Raw genomic sequence first — 24,949 nt, forward strand, 5'->3', positions numbered from 1 at the left:
TTTATTAATAGCGGAACTACGTGTAGTCGTTTATGGACCAATGAGATGACTGGGGGGGGAGCTAAAGGGGAAGCCACGCCCCCCACAATGGCGTGTTTTGTAATGTGAAATAAACACAGAGGGCTGAGGTGCTGGTGTTACAAAATTCCTGCGCTTTTCTTTCTCTCTTTTCTCCATTTACAGTTTGACTGAAAACACACACGAGTCATTCACCCAGATCGGTGCCTTTTAAGTCACTCAGCAAACACTGATAGAATTACTTCTAGATTTAAAATGTCTGTTATAAATCATAATGAATCTTCTTTAATAAAGTGCAGTTGTAGGAGCTAACAGTCATTTTGAATACAAACAATGAATATGGTAATCAACAATTTTTCAAGGATGGCCATCCAGACTCTAATAGTAACAGATAGATAGGTAGATCAATTAAATAATGAATTAATCCCAGAAAGTAATAACATGAATGAACTAGAAAAGTGCATTTCCTGAAGAAAATGCAGCGTGATTGTGAAGCCAACGCAACTCTCTAAGGTGTCTCTAAGGGGTCAATAGGGTATTGTCAGACAGTGCCTGTGCTATTGCAGCTGGTTCCTAGCTTGATTTTAGGTAGCTATAATAGCATTTCATCTGGATCAGACATGTGGTATGTGAGAAAAATACACTTGAACCTAACCACGCCCCTTGAGGGCACATGGCCCCAGAATCTAGCCCTGAATATGCTTTTCAAATTTTGTGCATATCCATCTAACATAATCATGCGTTACAAGTGTTTGAGTAAATTAAGCCCCACCATTGAATGATTGGTTGACTGCAGCCACATTCTTCACAAATGTCCAGATTTTATTTATTTTTTTTTAAAATAATTCTTAATTATTAACATGGCAAAAATTGATCTCTGATATACTGTTGAAAAAACACTAGCAATCATAGTAGTAGTAACCATAGAAAAATAGAAAAAGAGTGACATTTGCAGCATAGTGGCCATTATTGAAAACATTTGTTTCCTAGACATTATTTCTGTTGTTACTCCTGTCACCATTACGTCAAAGCACATTCATGATAATAACCCCACATATAATAATTCAGTAATATTACACAATAGGTCAATGTGCATATTATCTACTAATAGGCCAGAGGTGGGAAGATAACACATGTAGAACATATTTCCTTCAACAATTCTCAAACGACTGACCATCTACATTCAAAACGCTACATTAATAATGTACAAGTAAAAACCCCAAGTAGTTTATAATACTGAAGAAATAAAACAGACGGAACATTTTTATAGAGAAATAGATGTCTCAGATTTATTGTCCTGTTCATGAGAACTCCTCCAGCAGTCCTTATGAAACACTATGTACACATTGCTTTAAATAGAACAAACAAATATTAGTGGAAGTACAGTACATTTGCTCTTTACACTCTTCCCTTAAAACAAACACAGACAGACATTAATGATCAAACTCAGTGTTTTGAATAGTCACTTAAAATGCATTGCTCAGAAAAAAAAAAGGAGGAGGTCACAATACCATACAAGTTCTGTTAAAGAAGAAGAAAAAACATTGCTATGACAAATACATAGCAAGCAAATGGAAGACAATCATGCTTCTACAAATAATGATGTGAAACATAAGAACACAAGCAGTCAGAGGAGAGGAGCTTTGCTGGTGTGCACGATTCCTCACTGTTTCATGCATCAACACACAAGATGCATGGCCACAAACACTGAGGAGCAAACCATGCACAATGGAAAACAAGCCCGCAGCCCACCTGCATACACGCAATCATAGTCTTTAACCTTCAGTGTTGAAAAATGGTCAAACTGAGGACGCATCAATGAAAAAGGCAGCTACAACTCAGCTGAAATGCCCCCTACCAGGGTCACTGACAAAACATTCCAATGAACATTAAAAACAGATTACCTGCTGGACCTCTAGCCCAAAGGAATTTAATTACTTCTGAGCTGCAGGAGTGTCTCATTCCACAACTCAGGGCCCAAAAAGGGCAACATGTTACTCTAACAAAGGAGATACAGGCAGATCAAAGTGCAAATAGCTTTGGCCAATGTCTTTCCCTATGAATTTAAATGTGTCCTTGTACCTTTGGTCATGTTAAACAGTAATGCATGGTCATAACCCATATGCTCATGAAAACCCATTTTGCCACTTTGCTTTTAACTACATTTTTGGTTTAAATTAAAAAGAGTAGCAAATTATTCTACACATGCAATATCAACTGAGGTAAAGTATAAACCACTTTCTGTTTGTGCAATTCAATTATAATGAACCCTTGCATTAATCTATCTAACTATTGCTTTTTAGCCATCTCATAAAGGCATCAAAACACTTATAAATAACTCACAAGCCATATAAAAATATATTCAACACAAAAACATACTTTTTAACAGAAAACATTGCTGTTGATTTGACTGACCAAGTTACTTTCTCTCAATTCAACTGATTGACACTGCAACTTTAAGTAACAACTATATATGAACTAGGGGACTGGAACATGAATGACAAAACTGTTAGGCATGCCACAGTGTTTGTACTGCACATGAAGATTTGAATATTCTCCCTTTGTCATAACAATTGACCACACTGTAATGCTGCGGAACACCACTGAGGTTTTCCTCTTTGCTAGAGCTGCAGAATTAGGAAGAATAATGCTAGAGCACAGTTCACACTACAATTTATAACCTGTTCACTGAAATGTGTCACTGGTCCTAATGAAATTGCTATCAGTACGTGGATATAATCTGATTCTCATCAGTTCAGCAGGACTAGCTAAACATTTCCAGTACTTAATCTTGCTTTTAATCTGGCATGTGAGGGGAGAAAAACACTGAATTTACAATTTGATTTGAGTCACAGTGGAGTCTGTCTCAGCACCAGTATAGCTACAGTTATTTTCATAGTCTGGAATGTATTCCTAATTTTTACTTCTAACTCTAATATTAGAAAGAGCACAAGGAGTTTTCTAATGACAGTGACTTCCACAGCAAAAGCTAATATTAATTTATATGATGGTAAGATCTGTGCTTTGGTACTGGACAGTTTTGGCCAGGTTTAGCCTCATAAAGGAACAAAATACAGATGTGCCCTGACAAACTGATAAACTTTAAACATAAAACATTAATTCCAGTTCAAAAGGGGAATCATATATACACATTAATTTAGGCACAAATAAATATTTCATAATTTACTGATACCATATATTCTATTCTTACCTGCAATAGGCTGTGGTTGGGTCTGTTACAGAGCTCTCCACTGCTTAAGGGTTGAAACTCATTTAATAAATATCATATATAGTATCAAATATGTACAATATTTTAAATGATTTGCATAACTATGGTTGACATATACAGTCCAAACTGTAGCGTGACAAGTGTGAAATTATCAACCTTGAGAAAGCACTGTGTGGACTGTTGACCTGATAAACCAAAGATAAACTGATGATAAACCAAGTAAAGCAGTGTAAATTCATGCTTGTGCTTAACAGGGTTCACCACACGTTCCAATGAGTGCCTTGGTAACAGCAACTGATACTCTCACTATCCAAAACCTCAAAGGAGAAAAAAAAAGACCTGACATACAAAAGGTTTGGTATGGATTCTTAAAGATTATAAAAGTGCACATTTTGCAATCATTTCTTATATAGTGGTACACTGTTATGTCATTCAAAAATGCCCAAGTGAGTCGATGACATTTTTGGCCATTGCATGCTACAGAAACACTTTTCCAAAATATCAAAGACGGAGGTGTGCACCATGCAATGTCTGGACTTATAGCATACAAAAAAGTGCTATTAATGGTCCTTATGACCTGTGAATGAACTTGGAGTTTCTTACTTTGAAACTACACTTGTAGATCTCCTTCACAACACATGCACAAGCTGAAATCTCTTGCGCTTTTGCTGTAGACATCTCCGTTCTATATTCCACTGAAATGCCATCAAACTGGGCATAGGAGAAAAAAGTGGCATGCAGGGAGGGTTGGAAGAAGATACAAGGTCTGCTCCAAAGTTCATCTGTGTAAGTGCTTCTGTGTTAGATTGCATATAGTTTGTAAATGGCCATGTACATGTGTGTGTGTATGCGCATGGTTGTGGATCAGTGTGGTCCTCTCTGGAGCCTCGGCTCCCCATGCGCTTTGTCAGATTGTGCTCTCTGTGTGTGCCTGGCTGTGAGAGATGGTGTGGATGTGCAGGTGAGGTGTGTGAGTGTTTGGGTTGTTGGGGTAACTCTGTGACTGAGGGTGATTGTTGGATAGAGGGTGAGGGCTGGAGTTAGTGTTAGTACTGGTGTTGAGGTTTGAGTTGGAGTTAGAGTAGGACTGTGGTTCGCCAGTCCGGTGACTATTCAGGCTGTTCTTGTCATTTAGCAGCGCTGTGGTCTCGTTTGTTCCCTCTCTGAGCGCTAATGGTGCTGCGCTGCAGGTCATGGAAGAAGTAGGCGGAGTCAGGGGTGGTGCAAGCATGCTGTCCAATCGAATTTGATTGCTTTGCGGGGACTGTGGAGTGCTGTCCAGTTTGGAGGCCAAAAGGCCGTTTTGGTACTGGGCACGGTTGATCTGGGGAAAAGGGGGAAAGAAGAAAAACAACAAATCAAAATTTATTCCTCTTATGACTCAGAAGTGTACACCACAGCTGCATAAGAAGTGGAAGGTGAAGTAGGGAGCGGAAAGCACAATGTAGATAAAGCAATTTCCTTAGCAATTTGTATGCTCAATTTCTTTTGAGCTATGTAGGCTACAGTATCATATTGCTGTCCTAACTCTTCTGCTTACTAATAAATTACATGGACGACTAGTAAAGTGTTCACTAGTTGTTCAACTAATGAAGTTAATTAAAATGTAATTTTTTTTTAATTCTATTTTTCTTACTCACTTTTTGTTGTTGAGAAATAAACTGCATCAGATAAAGTCTTCTGGGCAGGTTCTTCTCCTTGAGCTGATAAGATATTGTAATGACCTTTAAAATTGCAGCAGAGTTTTCCATAAGAGGAAGGCAGAGGGGAAGTCAGTGAGGGTTTGTTAAAAGAGTAGGGCAGCACAGGACCAGGACTGGGAACCATTTCATCCCAGCATGTCACTTGTTAATGGACTACATTCGGTCTGGCACCTCCTACAATTCACATGGTAACAAAAAACAAACTGCTGATTTGCCCAATGGGCATTTAGGGAAGCTGGTACTGCCACTGACTTTGGGTGTACGCTGCCCAGCCTTTTTGATGTTCTGATAATTTTTTTAAATGTATGTTACGTTAGATTTAGATAGTCTGTTCATAATATCAGGTTTCATCATGTGCAATTCCTGTCAGAGACACGCTAACAGAATCATGTGCAGAAAAATCCTAACAGCATGTTGTGTGTATCTATGGTGCTGTGTGTCAACCAGCCTTCATGCTGACACTGAATGCTTGAGGCAGAAATACCGTGAGGAGACACTGTGTTCCTTCTTTACAAGAGTAATTTTACCAACATAATTCTTTAATCTGATTGCAAACCAGGCATTGCTCTGATGTAGTGCTATAAAAAGGACAAAGCATCTCAAAATTGCAGTGAGAAGTGTCAAGCTGCACTTTGAGCATAGAAGTTATGCTCACGTAACTAAATTTTATTGACACAGAGGAATATATCTATGTATAAAACTAAAAATAGCCTTTTACTTCATATTGCTTAGCTTGGGGGTAGTTTCAGTTTCATTTCAGAAATTATGCAGTAGGGTTTTTCATTTATTCTTTTTTAATATGCATTATCATTGCTCATCTTTGACTTTGCTTTTTGTGTGGAAAAATCTGTAAAATCCTAAACTATTCCCTATCTGGTCATCTTTAATATCTAACAGCACAGAATCAGTAACTTAGGAAATTAGTAGTATTGATCCACTTCTTCTTCTCCATTCATTCTGCAGTGAAACCTGAAACTTTCATTTAGCATTACATTTTCTGTTCCCTAGCAGACATGTTCATGTTGCATACAAGGACCTATCATGCACAATTCCCTCGCATATTCACAAATACGCAGATGTAGAACTATACACCCGGCCTTACCCATAAAGCCCTTCTCTGTGACATAACAAAAATACGCTTTACTGCAGGAAAGCCAGAAATTCGATTTCAAATATGGTGACCGTGCAAAAAAATAAAATAATAATAATAAAAAAAAAATAATAATAATAATAATAATTCACTTGACTGAAACACTATGATATGACCAGGCTTAACCTGTGACATGCCATGGTTTGAGGCTGGATCACATTTGGAACTAATTTGCGTAAAAAGAAAATCTTAACCCTTAGCTCCCACAGGAAATAAAGTAAGTCACTTTGCCACTTCTTAGTGTATACTTTACTCATACCTTAACAAACTGCAGGTCGGAGAGGGCACGCACATTGAAGTCGGGAATGTACTGGGGTGTGGAGGCGCTGTTGAGATGGGAGCTGCTGCCACTGGTGGACAATGCGTCCACTCTCTCTGTGCAGCTCAGGGATGCCGAGCGATTCAGCCCGCTAAGATGTGAAGGAGAGCGAAACTCTGAAACAGCCAGAGAAAGCTGAGTGAGCTGATAAAAAAAAAAAAAAGCTTGAGAGCTGCCAACACATCTCAAACTGCCACACTGATACACTCTTTTACAAATACATGTGTAACAGTAAAGGTGGTGAAAAATATTCACACATCCATGTCAAACACAATGTGTCAAGTAGTACTTACTGTGTGCTTGAATAAGTTAAACAAGAAAACACCAAACACCAACATCAACAAAATGGGAAATGATGATGTTATCATGACAATATCGAGACAAATCAGTGGCACATGCTTATGAGGATCAGCTCAACTAATCTGCATCATCCTCACTGCCAGACGATCAGAGTGACTACAGATACAATACATATACATTAGAACATTTACACAAAACATCAGCAAGGTGATGGCATGTCAACGTCTGCTACAAAACAAAATCTACGCCGATCAGCTGTAACATTAAAACCACCTGCCTAATATTGTGTAGGTCCCCCATTTGCTGCTAAAAGAGAACTCCACAAGACCTCTGAAGGTGTGCTGTGGTATCTGGCACCAAGACCTAAGCAGTAGATCCTCTAAGTTCTGTAAGTTGCGAGGTGGGGCTTCCATGGATCAGACTTGTTTGTCCAGCAAATCCCACAGATCCCACAGAATTTGGAGGCCAAGTCAACACCTTGAACACTTTGTCATGTTCCTCAAACCATTCCTCAACATTTTGCAGTGTGGCAGGGCACATTATCCTTAGGGAAAACCACTGCCATGAAGGAGTGTATCTGGTCTGCAACAGTCTTTAGTTAGGTGGTATTTGTCAAAGTAACATCCAAATGAATGCCAGGACCCGAAGATTCCAAGCAGAACATTGCCCAGAGCATCACTCTGCTTCTGAAGGCTTACCTTCTTCCCATAGTGCATCCTTGTGCCATCTCCTCCCCAGGTAAGCGACGAACACACACCCGGTTGTCCAACATGATGTAAAAGAAAACATGATTCATCAGACCAGGCCACCTTCTTCCATAGCTCCATGGTCCAATTCTGAACCCTGTCACTGGTTCACCGGTTGTCCTTTCTTGGTAGGTACTAACCACTGCATACCAGGAACAACCCACAAAACCTCGAATTTTGGAGATGCTCTGACCTTGTCATCTAGGCATCACAATTTGGCCCTTGTCAAAGTTGCTCAGATCCTTAGACTTGCCCATTTTTCCTGCTTCCAACACATCAATTTTGAGAACTGACTGTTCACTTGCTGCCTAATATATCCTACCCATTGACAGGTGCCATTGTAACAAGATAATCAATGTTATTCACTTTACCCGTAAGTGGTTTTAATGTTATGGTTGATCAGTGTACATACTATGAGTTAATCTGCTGGCTCCCTCTATAGGTCATATTAGTTGTAACTGTTTGTACCTATACTACTATTGCGGTGCCTTTTCTGTGGTCATACACAGAAATGAGCGCTGACTGAAGCAATGGGAACAGTTACAGAGCAGACAAAAACAGAGAAAAAGAACACACTTTTGCCACTATTTTGGCTACTAGTTAAAATTAGGGAATTTATGGAATGTAATTTGGCTGAAAGCTGTGCCTTGCTTTGACATCCATATTGAACCACATTAAGAAACACTTCACTGATTTGACACAAATCATCATATAGTTCAACGACTGGGTTTGACTAGACACAATCAATTCTGGTGCAAGGGCACAGGTGAAGAAGGCAGAGTGAGGTTGTGGCAGAGCATGTGATTTTAGAAGAAAATGGGGAAATAAAACTCCAGTGTAATTCAGTACATTTGGGGAATCAATGCTAAAGCCCTGCAAGTCCAGCAAGTCACATTTTAACAATGATACTTAAACACAATAGAATCCTATGTTATGTTCACCTGCCCAAATTACATTAGCACATAATTATGAATAAATCAGTAGATATTGACATGGACTCATAAAAATTCCACATTTGAAAGAATCGCTTATATGTATGTGTGGTGGTCTGGGAAAACTGCGGCTGAATTCTGAACAATCGGTAAATCGGGGGGGGTTATCTGTCTATAACAGGCTTTGACATTTCTACTGTTAGAAACCAAAAAAATAGATTTTCTCAAAAAAAAAAAAAAAAAAAAGTTTTAATTTAGTTTAAACTTTGCCTATTTACTTTATAAATTTGCCTTCAGAGATCATGTTAGTCTGAAACTGCTAGCTTGCTAACTAAGTGTGCTTTCCTCATGCAGTAAACATTATCACATTTTTGGATATCGAAACAGACACAATCGTAATAGTTCCAGTGTGTAAATGGCCTATATATTAGCTGCCAAATTATCCAGTGGAAAACCAAAAACAGTGAAAAACCTGCAATTGAAAATTTAAATGCAATTTTGTCCCTTTTTACTTTTAGGGCATGGGTAACCAGAATTTAAAATACTGTAACTTTACTTCTGTTTATGTTGCATGCAAAAGAGAAATATTTCAGTTCAGGAACACCTGCAGTCTTCAGAGCAATATAGTACAAAATGTCAAAATGTCACTATGTGAAGGGTTTTCCCAGCCACGCATATCACATATATCAAAAAACTCTAAATGGTTTGATCAACCACTTTAACCACCGCATTTGAACACTGGTTTCACTGACTGATGTACTTGCTGAACGAGGGCTCATGGGAGGATGACCTGGGGAAAAGTGATTTTACTTGTTCGTTTACTATTTAAGCCCTGTTCGACTGCCCCACCCCTGATTCCCATGTTAGTGGCACCCGGCTCACCCCCTCCTCCCCCCGGGGTTAGCTCCCATCGTGCAGGGGTTTACCTGGGAAGCGAGAGAACAGAGAAAACCTCTTAAGAGAAAGGCGCCGTGGCCGAGGCAGCACCACGGAGGGGGACAGAGGGGGGGTGACAGCTGAGCAGAGAAGGAGGGAGTCAGGGAGGAGAGATAGAGAGGATCTTTAAACAGTTCACAAATGGTCCATCACAATTAAAATTCTCAACAATGGGTTCTTTATTTCTGTTAATCTTGCATCAGACTGTGGATTGTAGATGAAATGATTGTTTCCCTACAAGCACTGAACACATCTTTTAAGAAAAATATTTTTGGCTTTTATTGTGCATTTACTTCAAGCCTTCAAGTTTGCTGAGTTCTGTTTACCGCTAAAGCTCCACAGAGGAAGTATAATTGAGTAGATGTCTTGCAGATGACGATCATCTAATTTACTGTGTTAAGGAATTTACATTTAATATTGAGATCATGAAGCTGAAAAGTCAAATGGTAACACATTTTGAAGGGGTAAAGATGATCTACCTCCTCAAAAAGGGAACAGATACATAAATGTACAGTGATCTAAAAACATCTGGATCATATGCTGTGCACAAAAAAAAAACACATGTGGACACACACTCAGACAAATGCTCAGCACATAAAACACCTGAGGTGAAGTCTGACACATACGTGACTGACACAGTTAAAAAATGCAGCATGGAAAAACTTGTAGTTTGAGATTCAACCACTAGATGTTAGTAAAGCAACTGCATCCTGTCTTAAACCTTTGCTGTGCAATACTGAATTTTTTAAAGACAATGACTTGATTTTGCTCTTTCTGCACACCTTGTAATCTCTAAAGTCATAGAGCCTTTTGATACACTGGCGTGAGATACATGATCACTCCCTGTCAGTCTGAAATCCTAAGGTTTTTATAGGATCAGTCATATCTCAGCTATAAAGTCTCAATCACAAGAAAAGTGATTGAGAGTAAATGCCTTAAAGTTGTTTGTATTCAGGTGAATGAGAAATAAGGAGTGTTACCAGAATCATTTTTCTAATCAAAGTGTGAAATTCAGTAGTGCTATATTTCAAGCTACAGTGTGTAGGATTTTATTTTGTTAAAAAGAGCCAGAGGGGAAAAATACTTTATATAACTTTAAAATTTCTAAGCAGCTGTGACACTCCTCTGCTCACCTGACATAACCAGGCCTTATAGTGTTCTTCTCTACACTACATACTAGCTAGCTGGAGCTAGCTGGAGATGTGTAGAACCTTGTGGAAAGCCACTCTGTGTGGACTGGCCCTCAGCAGCATGCTGAGAGATTACACCAGAGCAGTCCTCTTCCCTTCAACCAAAGCTTATATTGTAGTTAGCTATCTAAAATTAGGTGACTTAGACCATTCTGCAGGATATGTAGGACAATGAAGTTATTTTATTCTCATAACACCTCTTTAATACTGAGCAACTGTGAGTCAGGAATACTTGAGCTGTATCCCAAATTGCATACTACAATACAAAAAGAGCATGTCATTGGTGTCATTATTAACTAGTCATACTAGTGAGTATGCATTATGCAGTTTGGGACACAACCTTAAAATCTATAAAACGCATGCACTCACAGCCATGACAGTAATGCTCACAGTGGCAGAAGAGTGCAACACAACCCACATTATGAAATGTTGTTCCCCAAGTAGCTTGCAATGGCATCTTTCTATCAGAGAGGCCAAAGTTCCACAATCTTACATACTGTAGCTTTGGCAAACCAATCAGACTACTCAAGAAGTATCTGGTGTTCCTTTCAGAGTATAAAAGACAAGAAACATGTAAGACAATATGTCCATGTTAAAAAGACTCACCCAAGGATGATGTAGTTAATGCCATGACTCCATAATAAGAAAAGGGACCAGTCTCAAACTTCATGTTTTCATTGCCTGCCTCCACTTCCACCCGGCCCTGAGCAAGACAGGAAAAAAGAAAGACACCGGTACTGTACATTCTGAGTTAGTATAAAAGCATATGGACAGATGTTTTTTGGTGGACTAATAAGTGGACTACTGAAGAAAAGCCATGGCTATAGTCAAAACTATGGTATGATAGTAAGTATTATGTCAAATACTAAATAATCATTGGTAAACATACAATTTACTATGGTAGATTTTGGATGGAGCCAGTGTCTATAATGGAAATTACTACATTATGCTACACTACACCCAATCATGAAAGGACCAAATAAAAATTTCCTCCTTAAGAAGCACATTAAAGAGCACGATAAATTCATTTTGCTCTGTACAGCCAGTTCGAAGACTGTCAACTGGCTATCTATCTTTAACCATAAATTCTGTACTGTGAGTATTGAGAGTTAGAGGAAAGTACAATCTCCACTAAAGCCTTTTTGCTAAGATTCATATCATTTCATTAACGTTTTAGACTTTTAAATAAAATTGTGTAGTTTATGGAAAGAACAGTATACAAGGTCCATAGACAGTAATCAATATGAAGTGAAGTGACTTGTGGCCAAGTATGGTGACCCATACTCGGAATTTGTGCTCTGCATTTAACCCATCCAAGTGCGCACACACACAGTAGTGAACACACACACACACACACACACACACACACACACACACACACACACCATGAACACACACCCGGAGCAGCGGGCAGCCTTTTTTTTTGCTGCAGCGCCCAGGAAGCAGTTGGGGGTTCGGTGCCTTGCTCAAGGGTCTCACCTCAGTCGTGGTATTGAGGGTGGGAGAGAGAGCGTTGGTCATTCACTACCCCACCTTGCCATTCGAAAGTTTGAACACACCTGCTCATAGTCTTTATTTCCAATATTTACTATTTTAGAACTATAATGAAGACATTCACATGTTAGGAATACCACATCAATGGTTATACATTTTACTAAACAACATATATTTAAAGTCCAATTCTTATTAGTCGTAGTATTAGTCGTATGTGGAGCATCCACCATACATGTCCCTGTATATGAGCGGTTACTATAGAAAAAAATAACGTATTAAAACGAGGGGATTAATAATAACCTATTGTTCATGTTACTGCCAGAACTACTGTCCGAGTTAAAATGTGTGTTTGTTTTAAAACATAGAATACATAAACTAATAAAATGTTTTGTGTTTATAACCTCCAACCAAGGAACGTCCATGTTTATGAAAGAGATTTCATTCTACTCACTAACCATTATCTTAATATTGCAGTGAGAACATTTTTCATATTATTGTACATGTCCATGGCAGAGTGGACATAACTCATAGCTATTTTTAACACATCACCACCCTTTTTGGTGGTTTCAAGCCAATTAATAAAACCAGGCACCGCTCTGCTCACAAATCTCACTCTGAGACATTTCTTCTAGTTGGCTCAACTCAAAACATGTCATACTAGAGAGAAATAACAAACATTGGGCAACACTGGCTCTTCCTGTGTTTGTGCAGTAACTCATAAATCTAGTAGCTAAACATAAAAGTTTTATGGTACTGACTCCAACAATCATCTACAACTTGTCCTCTGCATCACACCAGAGTGTATATATAAACTCTTCCAGCTCCTATAGCTTCATCAAACTGGGTTTGCCTTATTTCAAACAGGCTATATGATCCAAACCTTACGAGAGTTGTGGGAGCAGTAATCCTAGGATTAAGAAACCAGATCGCAGCATGAATAGTGTATATGCAGTCAGCAGACCACACACACAGGCTTCAGTGTCTCAGTCCTCATATTTTTCGCATCTACTTGCCCCAGTTACAAGTTTCCCCTCAGAAAACCAGAAACCAGATATGGGTATCTGTTTGCATGACACACGATTGGAATATTCTCACCTCTGCTTTCCTAGTTCGGGTGCACGCATTAGTAAAAGCTCGATTACACACTCTGTTTTTAAAAGCACTGCCAGCAAATCAGAACCAAGAGTAAAGAGATAATACAGAATGGTGTAAATGTGCTGAGGGTGCTAGAGGACAGAATCCAAAACTTACAAAACAATTTGGTTACATAGATTACACAATTATTGGCCTCCTCAATTAATTATCAGTTGTGATCCTGTTTAGTTAGCTAAACTTGGCTAGCATCATTCACCATATCCAGTTAGATATCATTTTTTAATTGACTCAGGTACATTTTTAAGGTCAGTAATAGGTTTTAATTGTCTGACTGGTTACTTATTATGGTGCAATGACTTTTTTTTTTTTTTTTTTTTTTTTTTTTTTTTTTTTTTTAGAGCACATGAAGGATTAAACATTCAATGTGAATAAATACCAATGTGATTAAATATAATATAATGTTAATCTGTTTCACCCTGCAGTAAAACTATTAACTATTGTCCAAGCTGCTATTAGAGAAAATTAATCAACACCTTCTTACCTTCAGCACTGAGAATTCAGCAGTGCTGTAGTATAATGGATCATGTGTAAATCTTTTTTTTTGTGCACTGTCACAGGTTATAGAAAGACTAAAAAGGCCTCTGCTAAAAATTCAGAAAGGAATTATGAATAAATTTAAAACAGATTTTTTATTTGTATGAAAATTGAAATTCAAAACATAATCCAAATGTAATCATATTCAATATTCTTTAGATGTAAACTATATTTTTAAAACAATATCTATAGTCTTATTTCCTTTTAAGAACACTTCAGACAGAAATCACAAGGAAGGCCCTTATTACAATTCAATGATATATATTTTAAATATCGCCTAGAGTGTACCTTAGTTTTTCATTTCCTCATGTTCTTGCTCATGTTTTCACAAACATGACCATTCTTTTTCATTTACCTTCTTTTAGATTCTGATTTTATCCTAGTGTTTTTTTGATGCTGGATGTTTAACAGTTATGTGACTAATGTTAACCTATAGTTGTTGAAAAATACAATTCACTCACCATCTGAGATGAATCTAACACTGAATCTCCCAACCTGTCTACTTCACACCAAAATGCTCTACTTTCTACCCAATATAACCTATTGCCATTAACCCAGATGGTAGATTTAGACCAGATGAAAGCCTAACATTCTGTTCTCTGTCTGTCCGACGGCCGGCATAGTACTGCAAATAAACCATACCTTCTATACAGCAATGTGTTGCTGATCTTTACCGCAAAGTTCCTGGGGAGTCCCTGTCCAGCCACCACAGAGTTCCAGGATATGAAATCCAGGACATGACCTCCTGATCCATTCCTTGGATCACACTGGGACTCTGTGGCCTCAGAAGCACAGTACAGACACCAAACTCTCATTCTTTATTCAAGTGCTGTTGTATTATGTGTCCCAAATCATTTGATTTGATAGAATTAATTCTTCACATTGTATCATTGGTAATACAGCATGTTGGAATATAGCATGAAGAAGTGTCTTATATAAAATTTGCAGTATATAAGGGGTTGTCTCTGTTTCTTTGTGAGCTTCTTAGCTGATTGTACCACTACTAAAATAGGACAAACAAAAAGCATTGATTTATTGTGTTTGTGTGTGTGTGTGTGTGTGTGCGTGTGTTTAGGAAGTGGTGCAAGCAGTTTCGTGATGCACAAGCTCACAAGGCAGCAGGACTTTCTGTCTCTGTTACGTAAGAGGGATCAATTAGTGAAGGGCAGGCCTCATGAATACAATCTACAAAAAGGTCATAAACACTGCACCACCCCTTGCTGTGCAACACTACACCAACTGAAGAACACCCGTGAGCCATCACTAATGGTGACAAACATGGGACATACAACGTACAGACTGCTAGTTAGATAGGATTTATGTAAACAAGTATGCTAGTGTTGGTCCAATGTTCAACAATTTACATATGGTTCTATATATGATGATTAAAAAAAAAAAACATGGCAATGACATGGCCTTCGATAGTATTGTATAATTGTGATTTTACTGACATGATGACTACCCGTTAGTATTCAGTAATAAGGAAATATAAAATGATATGTAATTAAAGTTATACTTTACCAATAACATTAATGTAATACACTTTATAGCCAAAGGTTTGTGGACACCTGACCATCACACCCATATGTGGTTTTTAAACATCCCATTCCAGGTTTATGCCCCCTTTGCTGTTATAATAACCGCCACTCTTCTGGGAAGACTTTTCACTAGATTTTGGAACGTGGCTGTGGGGATTTGAGGTCGGGCACTGATGTCAAGCGAGGAGGCCTGGGGCACAATCAGCATTCCAATTCATCCCAGAGGTGTTCAGTGGGGTTGAGGTGGGCTCTGTTCTCTGTTCACTCAAGTTCTTCCACTCTAACCTCTGCAAACTATGTCTTCACAGACCTCACTTTGTGCTCAGGGGTACTGTCATGGTGGAACAGGTTTGGGCCCCTTAATTCCAGTAAAGGGAAACTGTAAGCATACAAAGACATTCTACAATTGTGTGCCTATTCCAACATGGTGGCAACAGTTTGGAGACCCACATATAGATGTGATGTTCCGATGTCCACAAACTTTTGGCCATATAGTGTATTATCTATATCTTTACAGGTGTAGATAAGAATGTCAATGTTGCTGTAAGAGTCAAACATTACTTTTAGGTATAATGAGCATTTTTAAATTTTAAAAGCACACACTAGGTGCATTTCAGAGAAAGCAGCACATCTACATGCTTGAGGGCTAGCAGCATGTCTCTTAACCTGTTTTAAAAACATATTCTGGTGGTTTCCCCTAACCAATTCATATCAGTCCCTTTCAAAATACACTCATCTATAGACAGAGTGCTTCTATATTTAATATTGAAGCATCTACATCTGTGCCCTGACACTGCTGAGGTTATTGTCAGATCATCTGAAACTGCTTGGAACCATGGCATCTACTTTAACTCATCATTTACCTTTAAGTCCCATATCAGTTCTCATCAAGACTGAATTCTTTAATGTCTGAAACATTGACTCCGGTCTGTGCTTAGTTTAAAGTATCCCTTCATAACTTCCCATGTCGACTACCACAATGTTCATTTTACTGGCCTTCCTGCCAGAATACGCTCAATGAACTCAAAGCATTCTCCATTTACCTTGACAGAAAGTGAAGGCGCCACATCTTTCAAGTGGAAAATAACAAGATGAGAACATACTAATGTGAGATGAGGAAAAAGGAAAGGGCTTCCAGGGGATCACTTCTTATCAGAGTTCAAAAAAATCTACGAAACTGTCAATCATTCCAGATTCACATGTTGATATTTATTTCATCTGCCATTTTTACTGGGGAGAAAAAAGAAGGCTGCTCTTTTTACGTATTTTTGAGTGATAACCTATGCTGGTGTACTACGATGTTGAAGTGCATAGTTCCTATTCAAAATGCATAAAAGGTGGCAGTTTGAACACTGGTTACCCATTCCCTACTGTATCCAATACAAAATACTGCTTCTTAAATGGCTGTGTCTTCGGTTACCTATTCACGCCCATACATCCCAGTTCACTTGTGGCCCCCAGATTTAGACTTTAATCCATGGGTGGCAGTTCTTTCAGTGGTGTAGCACCCAAGCTTTGTAATTCCCTTCCACAGAGCCTCATTGAACCTTCACCTCTCTCTTCCTTCAAAGGAAACTTAAAATGCATCTCTTTTCTCAGTGTTATCAGTCTCTTACCAGGAACTAAGCAGTTCATCTCCTTCAATACACTATCTCTATCTACTTCCTGACATTTCAGTGGACCTCCATCCAACTGCTCTTATTTTCATTATTGTTGTATAAGATGTTTGTATGTGGTGCTCATTAGTGTCTTTGTTACTTGCTTACTGTTGGACTCCGTAAAGCGACCCTGAGTTTGAGAAAGGCTCTATATAATTTAAACACTATTATTATTATTTTTATTATTATTATTATTATTAGCCAATGGAGTTCAGATAGCATTCTCAACATTGCAGTAATACTGACAAAGCAGTGGTATTTTCATGTTTCAGACACAGCAGCTTTGCTGGGATTTTTTTTAAACTGCCAATCTTATTGCCTACTTTATTAGAAACATCAGCTGTGCACAGTTAGAAGCTAAAGCTGATTTTTTTCCCCCATGCACACACTGTGGTGATCATCCTCTAGGCCATCATCAATGGTAAGTGACCACAGAACTGATGTGGGCTGGATAGTTTTGGTTTAGTGGACTGCTCAGCTGCTCAAATAAACTACATGGCAGGTTTCCCTGATAAAATGGGCAGTGATATGTTAATCAGAAGCAAGGGTCTCAACTTGCAGGTGATGAATTAAAGCTTACCTGCAAGATGAGAATGAAATAGTCAACAGGCTTGCCACGCTGATACAAGTAGTGCTGCTGTGAGCGCTTGTCATTTTCATTGAACCGTAGATCCTGGATGACGTCGGGATGCTTGAGAATTCGCAACAAAATCTTGTCTGAGATCTGTAGTGGACTGAAGAGGCTCACCTCTGAGAAAAAAAAATGTATACCATAAATAAATTAGTGCTTTTACACAAATTATGTGGAGTAAGTCAAATTCAACAGAGAAGATGCAATGAACTCACCAGTAGCCAGGAACCGATGAGCAGCTAAGAGCAGCTGGGGAGAGATCTTCACCTTAGATTCGCTTTCATGTTTGAAGGCCGAAAAATCCCTCTTGTTTTTATTTGGGTCCACTTTCTTTCTGTTTCGGTTGTCAGCTAAGGCAAAATGAATTCAAACATGAAACTAATCAGGAAGATACTATTCACAATAATAAAGCAAAAAAAAGGTTATATTCATGACAACTCACTGTAGAGATCAGATTCATCCAGGATCTCTGACTTTATAATCTCCTCAATAACGTCTTCCAGCGTCACCAGACCCAGCACTTCATAGAAGGGGTCTCCCTCTCCCTCGTTATTCACCCTCTGCACTATGGCCAGGTGAGATTTGCCTGGTAGAGTGGGGATGAAACCATTTTTGAATCAAGACACAAAAAAAGAGTAAAGTACTTTGTATTTTATGCACATGGTGGCCTGGGAAAACACTTCACACGGGCAAATTTTGATATCTGAGCTTTCCTAAAATAAAACACGTTTCTCTTATGCATGTATGTCAATGAGAAGTAAAATTATAGCATTTTAAAAGACTGCCAACCCCCAAAAGTGAACAAGTTGAACACAGTCGATAGAGATGCCCCACCACCAAAGTCTAGTCCTTCTTGTTACTAATTTGTATGCCAGAAATACCCTTAAAATATACTTCAAATATGAAGGAAACTATTAAATAAAAACTATTTCAGACATTTGACCTTGCTGTGATTTTGACCCTGTTTGGATCAATTTCAAAGTCATCAGCAAGCAGATCATCTTCTGGTTACAATGAAAATTCTGTATAAATCCTATAAACATCCACCCACTTGTTCTTGAGATATTGTGCTACTGAGAATCTCAGATACACAGACACACAGATGAATGGACAGAGGGATGGACTGCTGGCAAAAATCGTAGTTAACCATAAATGGGCCTTGAGCTCCTGAAAATGAACGCATAAGTAACATCTCTGTATGACAAACAGGAAGGAAGCTATTGAATAAAAACTATTTCAGATATTTGACCTTGCTGGGACCTTCATCCTGTTTGGATCAATTCCAAAATCTAATCAAGCCATCCAGTGGTTACAATGATAATTCCACATAAATCCTATAAACATTCAGCCACTCATTCTTGAGATATTGTGCTAACGCAAATCTCTGACGAACAGACGGAGGACTCACTCATTGGCATAAAAATGGGCCTTGAGCTCCTGAAAGTGTGTAATTAACATGTAATTAACATTTCTGTATGACAAACAGAAATGAAGCTATTGAAGAAAAATTATTTTAGACATTTGACCTTACTGAGACCTCGATCCTGTTTGCAACAATTCCAAAATCGAACCAGTTGACCTGTTCGTTACATTGATAATTCCATGTAACTACTACACTATAGTTACCCAAGGTAAAAAATAGACACGATAAAATAAATAAAAACATTTTTACATTGTTTTAGTGAAATATATTTAAAGTACAGATGTTGACCTATGTTACAGGCAAAATTTAAAACACAAATAAATGAAAATGCTGGTAATGGACCACCTATAAGAAACTAAATTAATGAAATAGTTTGACTTCTGTGTTTGTAGAGAAATTAGTGCTAAATACCAATTTGTAAGTATTGTATTAAGTTCTCTCTGGAAGGAAATGAATATTACTGTTTTTTCCTCCAAACTTGCTAACAATAAATCATATGATTTCCAAACTCTTCACTTGTCTCTTTTTATAACACATATAGCCTGACACAGTAGCTCAATTCATGTCCAAAATGCATTACACAGACCAAATCACTGCAAACATGAATCAAATTAAGCTCATTCTGTCAAAACCCAGTACTAATTTTCCTCAGACCACAGTGACTTAAACTGGAGACAACATAGCTACTATTTTATGTACATTTTAGGCCTTTTTTCTTGCGTTGTTTTGCACTGTAAATAGTTGTCACTTCTGAGGATGTGTAGAATTTTTTAAACCAACTTTTCAGATATTGCTCAACAGAACTGCCACAGAGTGCCATACATTTGATCTTCCAATTAACAAAGGGATCTGATTCATTTCACTGATTCATAACTTCTGATTCATAACTTCACTGATTCAGTGTTTCATTAAAAACAAACTGTGATCAAACTTCAGAACCTAAGGCTAAGTAAGCAGGTCTTCCTAACTGATTACTGAGACAATACACCAGTAGTAGATGAATCATAAGTTTATTAGCTAGTTCATGTGCAAGTGAGTGGTCTTGTTTGCCTACCCAGTCCCATGTTTTGGCTGCCTGGAAACCTAACTGACTAAGCTAAACGTGGTAGTTACTGCTAAAGGTGACTGTGCTAGCAGAAGAGATATAAGACGGCTTTGCACTTTATTTTGCTCTGGTTTTGTTTCCACATACCTGCATGCTCTGTGCAAATGAATTATTCCAACTAGTAAAAACTGATGTGTGTAGTGCAGCAAGCAGTGGGTTTCAGAACAAGTAGTGGGCGCTATAATTCAGCAATATCACACGAGAAAGAGTGTGGTTACACTCGTGGCATTGCTGTGATTTCAGAATCAGAATCAGAATGAGAAACAATTTATTGCCAGGTGCAGTAAAGGACACTCTACAGTACTAGGAATTTGTCTTGATGTCAGGTGCAAACACAGAATCAAAGATATAAAGTCAAGGGGGAGATGAAATGAAGAATACAAAAATACAAATTTGGCTGTAGGCACGAGCCTGCAGGGCGGGTGACAAAGGTAATCACCGCTATGGCAATATTCAGTATAACCACATGACTGTGAGTGTGATATTGCTTTTATGCAACAGTTCTATTAACGAAAAATTAATATTGAGTAAGTGAAATATCAGACACAATATTGACAAATGTTCCATTTATTTTTTAATTGTAAAAAAAATGATAATGTTATTTAAAAAATTAAAAAATATCACTGATATGCTAAAGTTTTCTGTAAGTAGACATTTATTTAACATTTATGGAAGGAGTCTCCACTGTCACTGCTTTGTAACAGTCAGAGGTAAAGTTTTCTCTGTCTTCAGGACAGACAAGTAATATGACAAGCTGCATTTTTGTATTATTAAGTTCTGAGACAGAAAAAAAAAGAGAGGCTCAAAGGACAATGACTCGTTTATAGCTGCTATACTGTAAGCGATAACAGGAACAGGAGCTTTCTAGACATTTTCCACAACATTAAATGTTACTATAAATGGTATAGCAATTAAAAAAAAAAACTGTAATTGTTGTTGAATAAAAGGGAATAAAACACTTCAGGACATTTACAGGAATATGCTTTTATAGGAAAATGATCGACTCTGGCTCAACACCAGTCATTGATTGTTTTCCTATGAGAATCCCGTTGTGTTTTATGCCTTAAATAATGGAGGGTAATCTTATGTACTGAACCTTTCAGCTAGTGAGAAGGACTGCTGTTGACCTTGGCATGTCATTAAATCTGCTGGTAACAACATATGCTACCATGTAGTACACAATGAGTATTCAATATCATCCACTGTTGATCACCAAAAACCTAAATTAGATCTATAATTAATAATTACTCTTTATTAATAAAAAGTGTAATCAAATATACATTGTATGTAATATTCACATATACTAACTGATGTAATAGAATATTGAAATTCATACAAAATTGTATGTCCTCACAGGCATTCGAGGTCATATTCAGGTCATGTACTGACAAAGGTAAATGCTTGGAAAAATGAAAACACAGTAAGCTGAGTTTGGTGATTTGTTAGCAGCCTCGTTTTCCATTTTTCCGTTCCATATCACTACAGTCAACTGACAGTAAAACATCCAAAAATCAGCATACTACTCCTCATATTTCATGTTGTTTTACCTAAACCAAACATGGGGCTGATTCAGGACTGCCCAGATTTATCAGCAGCTTATCGAGTCAGCATTTTCCCATTCATTCACCAAGTTTTTTGAGATCAGCTATAAAGTGGAAGCACATTATTTAAGGTATGGTCCTGCTGGGATGTCTCTGCAGTCCTGCAGTGATTGCAGAAAGCCCTAAGAGCTGCCAGGCACAATCAGAGTCAATGCACAGATTTAGGATTAAGGATTAGTGATGTTATAGAACCATAATAATTCATATGATTTAGTTTAAGAAGGCCAACATAAGACTAATATCATTTTCATATATTCTTTAAACTGTACTATTTGAACAAATATTTAGCCAGAATACAATATCATAAATCCTTAAATCGAGATACTGTAGTCCAAGTGACTGCAAATTACAAAGTCAAACATTACACTGAGGAATGGAACAAGCATTTACTAATTTAATAATTTAAGTCTCATATTTACTTCAGGACCAGCAGATGATTATGGCAGCATAAAACACTTCTGTGGTTTCAATAATTAATGTGATTGCACAAAAACGCTGCAGAGTAAACTAATACAGCAGCCATGTGGTTATTGATTCAGCTCCCAAGAAGTGCAAGGCTGTGGACTCAAAATCAATTTCAACAGATCAACCTTCTGCAATTCAGAATTTGATACATTTACTACATTTTAAGAATTTGGTCAACAAGTCCTAATCATTTACAGACCTGACACTGAAAAGACTCACCTTTTTTGAACTCCTCCAACATGGCATCCAGCCTGGTGTCGTGGAAGACAAAGTGGACCGGGTGGTTGTAAAACTTGGTGACTGTTTTCAGTGTTGTGCAGTCATCTGGATCAACAAAGGCCAAGTCCTTTACATACAAGATGTCAACGATGTTGGAGCGTTCATCTTCGTAGACCGGAATGCGCGTGTAGCCGCTCTCCATGATCTCGGACATGGTGTTGAAGTCCAGCACAGCATCAGATTTGATCATGAAGCAGTTGTTCAGTGGTGTCATGACATCCTCCACTGTTTTGGTCCTCAGCTCTAATGCACCCTGAATCATGTTGAGCTCCTCCTTGACCAAGTCGTTGTACGGTTCTGTCACCTTGAGCATCTCCACCAGCTTCTCCCGGTTGTACACTGTGCCAATTTCCTGGCCCAGAATGTAGTCCAGGAGCTTGCTGATGGGAAACGACAGTGGGAAGGTGAGGAGCATGAAGAACTTGGTCAGCACGATGGTGTTGGCACCAACTGCCAAACCATGGCGAGAACAAAGCGCCTGTGGCACGATCTCCCCAAAGATCACGATGCCCACAGTGGACGCCACTACTGCTCCAAAGCCAGATCCGATAAGATCATCCAGCAGGATAGTAAGCGTGGTATTTACAAGGACATTACCAAGCAATAAGGAGCAAAGCAAGTAATTCCCTTTCCTACGAATGGGCTCGATTTTGCGGGCATACCTCTTTTCTTTATCAGTACCACAACTCTGCACTATGCGAAGCTCCATCGGGTCTAATGCCATGAGCCCCAGATTGAGTCCACTGAACATGCCGGACAGGACAAGCAGGCATGACACCAGGATGATCTGAAGCCACAGAGGGAGCAGAGAAGTTTTCTCCTCCACAACTCGCAGCCTCCCGTCGTTCCCCGGCAGCAGGTGCCACTTATCTTCCGGACTCCTGATGCACGCGATGTAATCCCGCTCGCGCTCGGTTTTGCGGAGCGGCTTAACGTTTACACTCACCACACCTGACGTCCCTCGACTGCTAACGTTCATGTTACTTACGACGCTAATATCTTTAGTAAAATCAACACAAGTCCTGTTTACCGAGTCTCTGTCATCCTCGTCTTCTCCGAGCTCCACGAACCGGATCTGGGACGCGGAGTCCGAACTGAGCTGCAGCCCGTAAAACCTGAGCTGGACGTTACTCTCTTCCGTTACCTGAATGACACCGTCCTCGGTGATTGTGGCCGGTTTGTTGCTCCTCTCCAGTCTCATGCCCAGTATCTGGCTCCAGCAAACGCTCGTCGTCTCCGTTCGACCGCCCACAGAGCTCCAGAGGACTACGATTAAAGTTAGCAAGCAGCCCTGTCCGCTCCACTGTGGCGCCATGTTTGTTTCGTTCCTCGGCGAGCGGCGCGGTGACGTCACGCGCTTCGCCGTTAACATTATCCGCGCCTGCGCAAAGCAAAACACGCGCAGGTAATCTGTAACTGCTGCATCCCAAACAACTTGCGTATATAAGTGCACTACATAGGCTGTAGAAGCCATTACGTTATTCTCGGTGTTCCTAGGACGTAGAGAGTGATTTAGAATTGCGCCATTGTGATTTTTTTACGTCACGAATCAGAAGGTCCAGAGAAGCACATGATGGCGTGCGGTGCAGTGTGTACTGCTGCCTCGCGCCCAGTGTTACCAGAACAGACTCCGGATCCACCGCGACCCTGACCAGAATAAACAGTTACTGAACAAAGTTAGCTAATACACACTAGCTTAGCTACATAGTACATTAGAGTTATAGTACCATTTCCCATCATTGTAATTTGATGCTTGATTTGTGTTGTTTTCCTAATTAGGTTTGCCTAATTCTGTAAGTTGCTGAAATTGATAGAAATTTTCGTTATAAAACAATAATATACACTGTGAAGAAAGAGGTGGAAGTGCATAAAATTAAATTTCATTCATTCATCTTCCGCTTTATCCTGGTCAGGGTCATGGTGGATCCGGAGCCTCTCCCGGGGAACACTGGGATGCCAGTCCCCTGCAGTGCACCATGTCCACACACATTCACACACTTATTCACAGCTAGAGGTAATTTATGATTTTACTATAGCTGTTAACAGTGTAACCACGTTAAACTGGTTCCAGGGACACTGGGTGTAATGCAGGGATACACCCTGGATGGGACACCAGTGCATCAGAGACCACCATGCATAATTTAGCATTGCCAGTCCACCTACCAGCATGTTCTGGGTGGTCAGCCAGGGGAAACCCACCCAGACATGAGGAGAACATCCATAACTCCATAACTCCATAAGCCCCCAGTAACCTAAGCTCAGGATCAAACTGGGGACCCTGGAGCTATGAGGTGCTGCACCACCACAATGAAGGACTTTTGTTTAAAACATCCTACTTCTCTACCAATGTAAACTTTGTGTACTACACTCTTATTTACCATTAAATACACTAGATGGACTGATTTCAGTATATCAGAAACTTCTGATCATCTCGGATTTTCATGCAGAACAGTATCTAGAGTGTAGTAGGCTGAGTGAAATGTGCTATTTCTAGCAGTTCTAGCAGCTAGAGCAGTTCTAGCAGCTAGAGGGGGCTATATGTT

General features: G+C 39.0%; 1 protein-coding gene across 4 annotated transcripts; it reads right to left on the bottom strand.

Moving 5' to 3' along the window:
• Positions 1-523: 523 nt before the first annotated feature.
• LOC113544776 (metal transporter CNNM4) lies at positions 524-24,133 on the bottom strand. Of its 4 annotated transcripts, none has more exons than XM_026943715.3 (8): positions 22,347-24,130; positions 17,976-18,119; positions 17,749-17,883; positions 17,483-17,652; positions 11,130-11,226; positions 9,324-9,413; positions 6,360-6,535; positions 524-4,571 (listed from the first exon to the last, which is right to left on the bottom strand). In XM_026943715.3, the coding sequence occupies exons 1-8, from the start codon at positions 23,878-23,880 to the stop codon at positions 4,155-4,157; spliced, it is 2,763 nt and encodes a 920-aa protein (XP_026799516.3). In that variant the 5' UTR covers positions 23,881-24,130; the 3' UTR covers positions 524-4,154. The 4 variants fall into 4 exon arrangements, with proteins under 4 accessions (XP_026799516.3, XP_026799517.3, XP_053097510.1 ...); XM_053241535.1 differs by having other exon boundaries at positions 4,434-4,971; positions 22,347-24,133; XM_026943716.3 differs by lacking the exon at positions 9,324-9,413 and having other exon boundaries at positions 526-4,571; positions 22,347-24,128.
• Between the last annotated feature and the right edge of the window lie 816 nt (positions 24,134-24,949).

Source organism: Pangasianodon hypophthalmus, chromosome 17, assembly GCF_027358585.1.
Source record: "Pangasianodon hypophthalmus isolate fPanHyp1 chromosome 17, fPanHyp1.pri, whole genome shotgun sequence".
NCBI classification, from domain to species: domain Eukaryota; kingdom Metazoa; phylum Chordata; class Actinopteri; order Siluriformes; family Pangasiidae; genus Pangasianodon; species Pangasianodon hypophthalmus.